The following is a 10,669-nucleotide window of genomic DNA, read 5'->3' on the forward strand; positions in this document are numbered from 1 at the left end:
ATAAAGAAAATGTTTTTTTTGCAAATGGCTCAGGTGATTTTTGTCAGCACAGACATTCTTCAAGGTATAGCTTCTGATTTAAAATATACAAACTTATGGAGTTACACCAATGAACATTTAGAGGGACATGTGTATTGGCCCACTGAGATGCCAACTTCTAAGGAAAGAATCATAGAATCATTGGATTGTAAGGAATTTCAAGGGTCATCTAGTCCAGCCCCTGAAGGAATGCTACTCCTAAATCATCCCTGACCAATACTTAACCAATCTCTTCTTGGAAACTTCCAACGTACAACACCGGAGTACATTATGTCTACAATAAACACTGGGCTAAGCTACATGATAGCACTTTTACCTACAGCAATGTTTGCAGTCATCTTGTTTCGCACTACACTTGGGGAGGGGGGCATACAACAGGGTTGATACCTAAGTCCATATATGCCTAGAAGGATATAGTAAAAATGTAGGCACTGAAAAGCTATAGAATGATCCAAATTGTTTTGCTTCATAAGTAGGTATCAGGGTATGGGGGTACATATGGGACTTATGAGGACAGGGCAGCGCTATGTAAAATCCTATTATGTTGTGTGTGTAACAGGGAATTCCTACCCTTATTATTAGAAAGTGGAAGTGTAGCTGGGGCAGATGACAAGAAGTCTGATGGCAAGGGGCAGCAGGTGTGACCCAACCATGTAAATTGAGGAACTGGCCACAGAGGTCCACATGGCTTAGGAGGGAAATGGCAGCACATGGGCCCTGAAAGCAGAGGACTAGGTCAGATGATTGGAATGGGGCTGGGCACATAAACCCAATGTCTGGACATGGAAGGGGTGGTCTGACCCTGGCTACCCCAGGGTAAGGAACTGTGAGTGAAACTGACTGCATTTTGAGTCAGGCTGGCCCAGGTGAGGAACCTAGTGGACTGGTGGGGAGGATGAGAAATGAGCCTGCTTAGCTGTCAGGGCTTGAGGAATGAAGACTTGGAACAGTTTATATTTGAATTAAAACTGCTTAGGCTGATATTTTGTGTTTGCATTTGACTGGAGTTTTGGGTAGCAGCTGGCAGGTTGGAGTGGTTTAGAGGCTACATGACAGGGTGCTCTGACGAAAAGGACCTGTTCTGCGCAGGGACACAAAGGTCAAGACCTGAGAGCTGGGGTCTGGGGAAGTGGACCAGGGCTGAGAGCTTGTCCAGAGAAAAGGGGGCCAAGCCTGGGATGGTTGAAGCCCCAGCAAGGCCTTTGAGCCCTGAAGAGGGGGCAACCTTAAAGGAGCAGCACCCCGAGAGAAACATAGAGACTCCTAGGGCTGAGTTTGGCTACAAAAAGTGAAATGTCATTTGTTCCTAGTTGCCTTCTGTTTGTCGCTACATTTTTGAAAAAAAAAAGTTTCTCAGGCACCTGTGCTGGGCTTTTGTGGTATGTTCATAAGGTATTCAGTTTGATCAGATAAGAATTAAACTCCTGCTTGCTCTTAATTTGAATCCAGATTGGTAATGAGGGAAATCCAAGTTCTTGGAGAAGTTTTAAGTACCTGGTAGCAGTTTCCATGATATTGTTATTACAAACTGCTTGGAATGCATAGACTTGTAGATAGAAAACCAGTGGATTTCAGATTGGGTTGCCAATTGCCCATATATTTATGGAAAGATTGTTCAAAAAAGGCTACGCATGTCTGCCCATAAATTTTAATAAATTGAGTTATCCATTTAAAAAAATCCTAAACTACCAGGAGTCTGATTAAATTCTTATCCTTGGAATGAGACTGAAGATGATCAGAGTGATGCCAACTGTTATCTGCTAGGAGCACTCCACATAGTATCTGCTTGGGGCTTTGCAGCCCTTTGGAGTTACCATAGTCACTTCCTTCCCCAGCCATGTATTGCTGCTGTTGCTGTGTCTGGTTAACTGCCTGTAATACTGATGGGTCACAGGTAGGCAGATAGTAGTCTTTTTTGGGGGTGGAGGGAAGGCAGTAGTGGAAAGGCTGATGGGTGTGGTTGGGGTCCTCAGGGTATGGGGGAGAGTAGCTGACCCCTAGGGGCAGGACAGCACAATGTGAAACCATTTTTTCCCATTCAAGCAAGCATGGTTGTCAACCCAAGATAACCGTTCTCTACTAATAGTCTGCACACTTTGTACTGTCAACCAATTTTTTTTTTAAACTGTGGTTGGTGTCAAACCCCTTGTCCAGGTCATGGCAGAAGGGTTGCCTTTAAATCATGTAATACATATGTCAGTAAAACATGTCATTAAAGTTTTTCTTTTAAAGAAAAGCTTGCACTTTATCAAAGAAGATAGCTTTGGATTGGCAACCCCGATTTCAGAAAGTGAAATTCTTATGAGACTATCTTGTTATGGGCAGATTGCAGATAAAAATGAGCCTTTTTTTGCTAGATCAACCCATGCTTCTTTTGGAAACAATGAACGTGGCCTCAGTTTATGAATGGATATATTTGTCTACAATGAGATCAGGAGGCATATAATATGCATATCCAAGTAACCTGACTTAATGGACTCATTTAAACATTGCCAAACTTTAGTGCTTCCTTTTGGAAGTACTAAAGCACAGTGTAGTATGGGTGGTTAATGCTCTGTGTGCATAGAACATGCTTAGATTTCATCACTATGTAACTGTAGTGGCGTGCGACACCCAAAGAGTGTGCCACTACAGCAATGTAGCTGGCAATCACATTTAGACACATGTGATTGCTACATTGCCGTAGCATGGTGTTTGGTGACATACTGCATAGGGCAACGTGTTGATGCACCTGATAAGTACTATTGCATTCATTTTCCAGTTAATACTATTCTTTCTACTTGTTAATTGTGCAATTATATTGTACATTGATATTTTACAATGTTTTATTATATTTTGCATTAATATTTTAAATATTAAATAATGTTTAATATTATAACTTTTTTTTTATTCAGGTGGTAGAGAGGCCAATGAAGGGGGAAGTACTTCTTGATTTGCTGCTCCCAAATAGGGAGGAGTTGGTTGAGAAAGAGAAGATGGAAGGAAATTTGGGTGACAGTGGGCATGTCTATATGTGCAATTAATGCTATGTGGGTTTACTGCACAGTAAACCAGTCCTGGGCAGGTGTCTGCATGTGCAGACATTCAGGAGCAGATTAGCTCCTCATGGCAGTAGCGTGCTCCAGGGCTCTTTCAACTCTAGTCTGCCCCTTGCAGCAGCCAGGGGGAACTAAAGGCTCTGGCTACAGTTGCCTGGGGGCCAGGGACACTCTTTAAAAGACAGCCCTGCATGTTGCTCCCTGTGTGGATACCTTTAAAAGTGTTATCTATCAGTTGTTACATTTACCTAGGAATGGGAGGAGGGAACAGCAGATGAGCAGGCTAAGAAGGCTCTCTGAATAGACAAGCTTTATTGTTCTATAAGTTTAACTCCTTGGTCTTTTGACAACAACACATGGTTCCAGGAGTGGGGTAGAAAGGAATATAGAAAAATGGAGCATTTCAGAATTCCAGGAGTTAAAACTGTCTAGTAATGCAGCAAAAAACTGGAAGAAATTGTGGCAGAGGTTCCTCATATATATGACATCCAGTGGAGCTACAGAGAAGGAAGATCTGTAACAAGAACCCCTTTTTGCCAGCACCCCTGGAGTAATGGTAACTTTTCAATTAGATACAGGGGCACAGGTCAATGTAATACCAAAATACATTATTCAAAAAATGAAAATGAAACCTGTATACTATGAGAATAAGAAAGTGACACTTAGAGCATATAATGGGAATGTGATTACAACCAAGGGTCTTTGTGCACTGCATGTTAGACAGAAATAATATAGAAAAAGTTCAATTTGTAACAGTCCCAGGAAAGCTAGTGCTAATTATTGGATTGCAAATGTGTAGAACTCTAGGTTTTAAGAGAATGGGTGCTACTGAGGGACAAGAAAGCAAGAACATAGAAGAAGAGTTTTATGATGCATTTCAAGGCATAGGAAAATTGTCAACTGAGTACAAGATAGAATTAAGAGAACCAAATACAGTAAAAACTCCACTATCTGGCATTTAAATAACTGGAATACTTCACTAACCAGAATTTCTGTCCGGCTAGATGCATAGAGAGGGCGGGGAAAGCTTGCACATATACAATCTACTGTGATGTCCAACTTTGGAGCCTGGGTGAGGGAAAAATACTTTTATTTCAGCACTATCTATTCTAGTTATGAGGAGCAGAACATTGAGGCTGGTGGCCCAGCTCCTTTGGTATCCATTGCTCCATAGTAGGAGCAAGTGAGGCCCCAGGGAAAAACTGGAAGTCCTCTATAGCCTGAGCTGTCCAGTCCTTACCAGGGCCCTCCAGGGCCAAGATGGTATCTTTATTTCCAAGGCAGCTGCTGTAAGTCACCCATGCCTCTTCCTTAGCTTGGGCAGTGGGGTGCACTGCAGGAGGGTGAGGAGGATGATGATATTATATACCTCACTGCTGAGGCCATGGAGACAAGGCATGGGTGGCTCTCAGCATGCTCGAGGTTACTCAGGCTGAGCAGTAGACTTAGTACAGATACTTTTAGTTTAGCTACAAATTCCACACAATCTGCAAAGGAAGCCTCTGCAGGCCTCTCTTGGGATTTGCCTGTGGCTGGTGCTCACTAGTGGGCCAGTCTACACATGCAGTTAACGTGCATGAATAAACTCTCCCAGGTGCACCATTGTAATGTGTGCCCAGGAGCAAATAACTCCAGAGTATATTGCTTCAGAGCTTATTTGTGTGCAACACATTAAGTCCAGTCAGAGAAGTCCTCGCCGGGCAGCAGCCCAGGACTGCTCTGACCAGGTTCAGTGCACTGCAGAAGGCCTGGTTGGGGTACGAGGGGGCTTCAATGAAGTGCTAGTCAGCAGGCAGCTCCTGCACTGGAGCACCTTTGCGCCCCAGCCAGCCAGGTGAGTGTGTACACATGCACTGATGTGTATGAAAAAATTCCTGAGCAGGCTAGTACTTTTATTTACAAGTACTAGCCTGCTCTGGAGTTTATTCATTTTGTGCACCCTAATAAGGGTGCACGCATTGATGCAAAGATATTTACTGCAGAGCTGCCTAATTTGGCAGCTCTGCAGTAAACATCTCATGTAGGTGCACCTACTGTCTCCCATAACCAGCTCCATCTTCCATCACTAGCTGGATTTTCAACTTAGATTTTGGAGCTTTTTTGAGTTAGGAACTTGACCTGTGGGGATGCTTTTGAAATTGCCACTACATGGCTACCTGCAAGTTTGGGCACCTGCATACCTTTATGGTTCTGACCTCAAGTGATTGAGGAGCACAAGTCCCACTGATTTTTCAAAGCAATGTATATTCCTACAGTCTCTTGGTTGTCTTTCCAAATTTCACTGTATGTCTACTTTCAACTCTCTGAGGGAGTGGACAGATATAACAAATCATTTCAAATGTCTTTGAACTTTTTCAAAGAATGGGCTGTCCACACAAATAAGCCCTTTGAACATTCCAACAATGGCTGAAACAAGCCAACATAGTGCCTCTAACTGAGATACTCATTTAATGTTACCATTTTAATTTTGTTATGTGTGTGTAGGAGAAGCACACTGAAGCTGGGTTGGGGCTAAAACAGGGCTTAATCCCCCACCCCTCTGCCAGAATCTGCTGACTCCTGGGGCTCCCGCTAATGTGGGAGTAGGGCCTTCATGTCCCAATCCCTTCTGCCTTCCTACCTTCTCCAAGGAGAAGAGAACAGTTTCAGGGGGATTTGGGAGCTCCTGCCACCTCTCCCCCTCTTTCACCCATGGTTACCTTTCCTATCCTCTCCCTGGAGAGAAGAGGAGTGCAATTATTTTGACTAGAAGCACTGCTTAAATAGTTTTGGTGAGCTCTCGGGGGCCACAAGGGTAGCCTCGCCCCTTGACAGGTGCCCCACCCCTTGGTCACCATCTTGGGATCAGAAGTCCCACCCCTAACCTCTGACCTTTGCCACAAGAAGACACTCCCCTCACCCCAGAAGTACTTATTTTGGGAGGGGGAGTTGCTATCTTGAAACTGGTAAAAAAAATACTAAAAAAAAAAATCAAACATCTTCTATAATTTAATTTATTATTTTTTTTAAATATTGTTGTTCCGATATATGTGTGTTTGTTTAGTATATCTAGAAGTGATTGCATCATAGCCCAAAATTCAGTCTTACTCTTATATATTGTGGGAGGGTAAGGGGGTGTATGTGAGGGGGTGTGGTTGGGGAGTAGGTGTGTGTGTGTGTGGTGGGGTGTGGGTATGATGGGTGGGGTGTGTGTGGGAGGGTGAGAGGTGGGTGTGGAAGGATGTTGGGTATGTGGTTGGGGTGAGGGTGCATGGGAGGGTGTGAGTGTGGGGCTGGGAGTGTGGGGGAGCCTATGGGAGGGTGTGGGGGTATGTTGAGGACACGGTGGGTGGGGCTGGGGTGTGTAGGAGGGTGTCTGTGTGGGGGGTCTTCAGAGTCCCTTCAGTGTGCTAGTCACTGGAGTCACATGTGGTAGCAGTGAGTGGAGCCAGCAACACCTGGCCTTATAGTGTTCAGCTCCCCGTGCTCCCACCCTAGTCCCCGGCTGCAGGTGGTGGCAGTGTGGGGCCAACCCCACCTGGCCCCATAATATGCAGCTTCCGCCCAGATCCCTGGCTGCACGTAGCAGCAGTGAGTGGGAGCAGCCCCACCCGGCCCAATAGTGCTCCTGCTCATGTCCCCAGCCGTATGTGCTGGCAGCATGTGGGGCCAGTCCCACCCAGCCCCTTAGCGTGCAACTCCTGTGCTCCCATAGCATGCAGGGCCAGCCCAACCTGGCCCCATAGTATGTGGTTCCCATGTTCACACCCCCTTTCCTCCAACAGGAGTCCCTGGCCCAGGCCCGGTGGGGCCCATATCTGAATTCCCACTCTCACTGGGAGGGAGGCTGGAAACAGTCACAGGGTAGCCAGGCAAAAGCTCTGCTAGGCAGGGTCTTCTTGTCTCTAGTGGCCCTGGTTCACAGCTGGGGTGGGTCAGACCACACTGGGGTTGGGGGTGGGTCCTTAGCAACTGGAGCCACACCTCCTGCATGAAGGCACCAGCTTGCAGAGGGGCAGCGAGGGCCAGGGCTTATAGGGGGCTCACAGGGGGGCCCTGCGGACTGTATGACATTACCTAGAAGGCTGAATTCACCCCATGGGACATATTTTGCCACCCCCTGCTGTAGAGTCTCACATTGCTACAGCCTGCTCCACTTGGCTGTCACTGGAGGTGGCTGAGACATATTGAAATATTTCAGCCAAAGAGTACCAGGATTCCTATGTACGTCCTCTGGCTGAAACATTTCCTTTTTGAACAACATTCCATGAGTGTTTCACTTGGTCGTGGTTGGGAAATTCTGTAAAAAAAAAATCCTGACTTGGCCCACCCACATGGAGGTCTCTATCAGTTGAAATAATGCAAGCACACATGCTAGCAACCGGTTCAGCTTGGCTTAAGAGCCTGCCTCTTGAAAGTATTTTCCTCTTTGAAAAACTACTTATTTATTTTTTCTGTACACAAAGAAGCTAGTCACAGAAATATTCGGTTATTTGAAAATAATGATTGGAAAAAGAAACAAGGTTGAAAAGATATTTTTTTATTACTTCACATAAATCTTATAGCTTACATTTCTCAGACCTATAGTTTTCTTTTATTTTTTTCCAAAATATTGACTAGATTAAATACCTTCTGTCTGTCAAGCCAATGGACTTATCTCTTCTACCACATACCTTGATTTTGCGCAATATTAGTGTAAATGTTTCTGCTTTGCTCCAGTCTAAGTGAGAGTACTATTTCACCTATTGATTTCCACTGAATTACATGAAGCAGGATTCTCATCTACACTATAAGACCCCTTTACAATATGCTGGCAGGGGAAATGGACTTTAAAATAGGCACACCAATATTTTGCATCTACTTTCAAATCCATTTAAGAGCTAGACTTGCCTAAAGTGCTCTAGGTATAGATGATTATCATGCTTTCTCTATTTATGCATTGTTAAGACTAGAATCAAAGTTATTGAGCCTGATGCTGATCTCAGTCACAGTATTTATAGCAAAAGTAACTCTGTGTCTGTCTGTAAAGTTGACAATGTCACAAATATAAGGTGAAGAGGATCAGACACATCATCTTTGCTCCATGTAAGAAGTGAACTTATTTTAGATGTGCAAAATGTAAAAGATAATGGGCCAGATTCTCTTCCTTATTATACCGAAGTAAATCCAGAGTAATTTATTGGTTATGCTGTTTTTATACTGGTGAAACTGAGATTGTCATCAATCACTGAACTGAACTTAATGGGATTATTCTCGATTTACACTTGAGTGAAATAGAAAGATGGTGAAATTAAGGTACAGTAATATCATACCCTGCTTTACTGTGCACTAATTTCTCAATGTGCATAAAGCCTTTGATGTTAACAACAGCGGAATTACTTCTGATTTAAAATACAGTAAATGACAGAGGGGAGATATAGGGCTATTACAATAAATGGAAATACTTCTGAATTACAACAGTATAACCAAGAGAAGATTCAAGCCCTTAATCACCACAAACTTCTGATAAACCCATTCATGTGTTTTGAGAAACTGTGTTCCTGCCTAACACTTTCCTTAGTGCCCTTTTTACCTGTTGGTTGCTTAGACTGTAAACAATGGGATTCAACGTGGCTGGGACCACTGTGTAGAGGAGAGAAAGCAGTTTATCCAGGTCTGGCTGCCAGTTGGATTTAGGTCTTAAATACATAAACATAGCACTGCCATAGAACAAGAAAACAGATGTAAGATGGGAGGAACACGTGTTGACTGCCTTGTACCTCCCATACACTGATGGGATTCTAATGATGGCAGCAATTATGTGAATATAGGAAACCAAAATGAGGGTAAAAGGGATGAAAATGATTAAAACACTCATTAGAATCACTTCCACCTCCTCATTCATGTATGATTCTGCACAAATGAGTTTCATAACTGGCAGCACATCACAGAAGAAGTGATTGATAACATTGGAGTTGCAGAAGGGCATGCTGAATATTAAAACTGTTTGCCCCAGGGACACGGACATGCCAGTAACCCAGCACCCTGAGACCAACAGGATGCAGATCCTCTTGGTCATGATGGCCGTATAGTGAAAAGGGTTGCAGATCGCTACATAGCGGTCATAGGACATGACAGCCAAGGTATAACATGCTGCAGTGCCCAAGAAAAGAAAGAAGTACATCTGAATGGAACAACCAACAAAGGAGATGGTTGTCTTCTCCATAAGGAGGTTGATCAGCATCTTGGGAATGGTGACTGTGGTATAGCAGATATCCAGGAAGGCCAGGTTCCTGAGGAAAAAGTACATAGGTGTGCACAGGATGGGGTCGCACAATGTGGCAAGGATAACTAGAATATTTCCAAACAGGATGAAGATGTAGATGGACAGGAAGATGAGAAAGAACAGGAGCTTCTGTTCTGTGCGATGTGAGATTCCTAGAAGCATGAATTCCATTATCACAGAGTTATTCCACTGTGTCATTTCCACTGCACACTTCACCTGTAGGGATGTAATGCAGACATGTCATCGTTAGGATACTATCTGGGTATTGTTGGTGGATGGACAGCAGTAAGGAAATTAAATTAGTTTTATTGCTTTCTATCCTACTTCCTCATAGAAAAGATGTCACTTATCTTTCTATAGCAGTAGTTTCTACAATCTGCAACCAGATTCAAGGCCCCATTGTGTTCTACCAGTACACCTAAACACATATGTAACTTTAAAAGTATGGTTTGCCTAACTGATTCCAATGTAAAAATGTACAGGATTAAAGTTAAGCCTATGTTTCAGGGGTTTTCTGAACTCATGACTGTGTGTGTGTGTGTGTGTGTGTGTGTGTGTGTGTAGACTTTCACATGATGATCAGAAAAAGAAAATTCTTTGCAAGGATAAGGTATCTTTGTGTGATTCACATGTGTGTTTGTATATTTGATTATGATATATGGGTTTTCTGTATGTTTCTCTGCTTACATGTAAGAGGAACTAGTTTGCAATAGCTGGTAGCAGATACATTTTTGGATGTTGTTTAAGTATTGTTGTGTCATGTTATATGTTTCTTGGAACTTGTGTATCTCAATAGCATGTTTTAAGGCCTAGAGTCAGCTTCTTCCAGCATGTTATCTTCTGCATCCAATAAAAGAGACATTGGTTGAAATGTATGTGTGTGTGTGTGTGTGTACATGTGCATGCATGCATGCAAAATATGAGGTACTATATATCTTTGTCCTCTATCTTGCTACTGATCTATTGGCTTTAACAAGTAATTTACTCTGTAATTGTGTCAATCCATCACCATTCACCAATACTGAACTCACTGAAGTTAATACCCTGCAGAATTTATGGTATTTCATTTTAACAGTGCATAGATTGAATAATAGACAAAAAATCTGGTTGAGTACTCAAAGGCAGAAAAGTATAAGAGATAAATTTTCAAAGACACAAATGATGGAAGGGACCTAATACAGTCCTATCTTTACCTTTGAAGATCACATATTCAACAGGTTCATAAACAGACAGGCAGTAACACAGAAGATAATGCTTGTTGAAGAAAGACAAAAGGATATATTGGTAGAAGATGAATGGTCACATTTTAAAATAATAGGCTGCGGTAGGTGGAGAGGGGAAGAGAGGG

At 43.2% G+C, this 10,669-nt stretch overlaps 1 protein-coding gene across 1 annotated transcript; it reads right to left on the reverse strand.

Moving 5' to 3' along the window:
• Positions 1 to 8,571: 8,571 nt before the first annotated feature.
• Positions 8,572 to 9,492, reverse strand: LOC102381262 (olfactory receptor 10A2-like). Its single transcript, XM_006035990.2, has one exon. It carries the CDS (start codon positions 9,490 to 9,492, stop codon positions 8,572 to 8,574), a length of 921 nt encoding a protein of 306 aa, XP_006036052.2.
• Positions 9,493 to 10,669: the final 1,177 nt, after the last annotated feature.

The sequence above is a fragment of the Alligator sinensis genome, unplaced genomic scaffold (assembly GCF_000455745.1).
Source record: "Alligator sinensis unplaced genomic scaffold, ASM45574v1 scaffold186_1, whole genome shotgun sequence".
In the NCBI taxonomy this organism is placed as follows: Eukaryota; Metazoa; Chordata; order Crocodylia; family Alligatoridae; genus Alligator; species Alligator sinensis.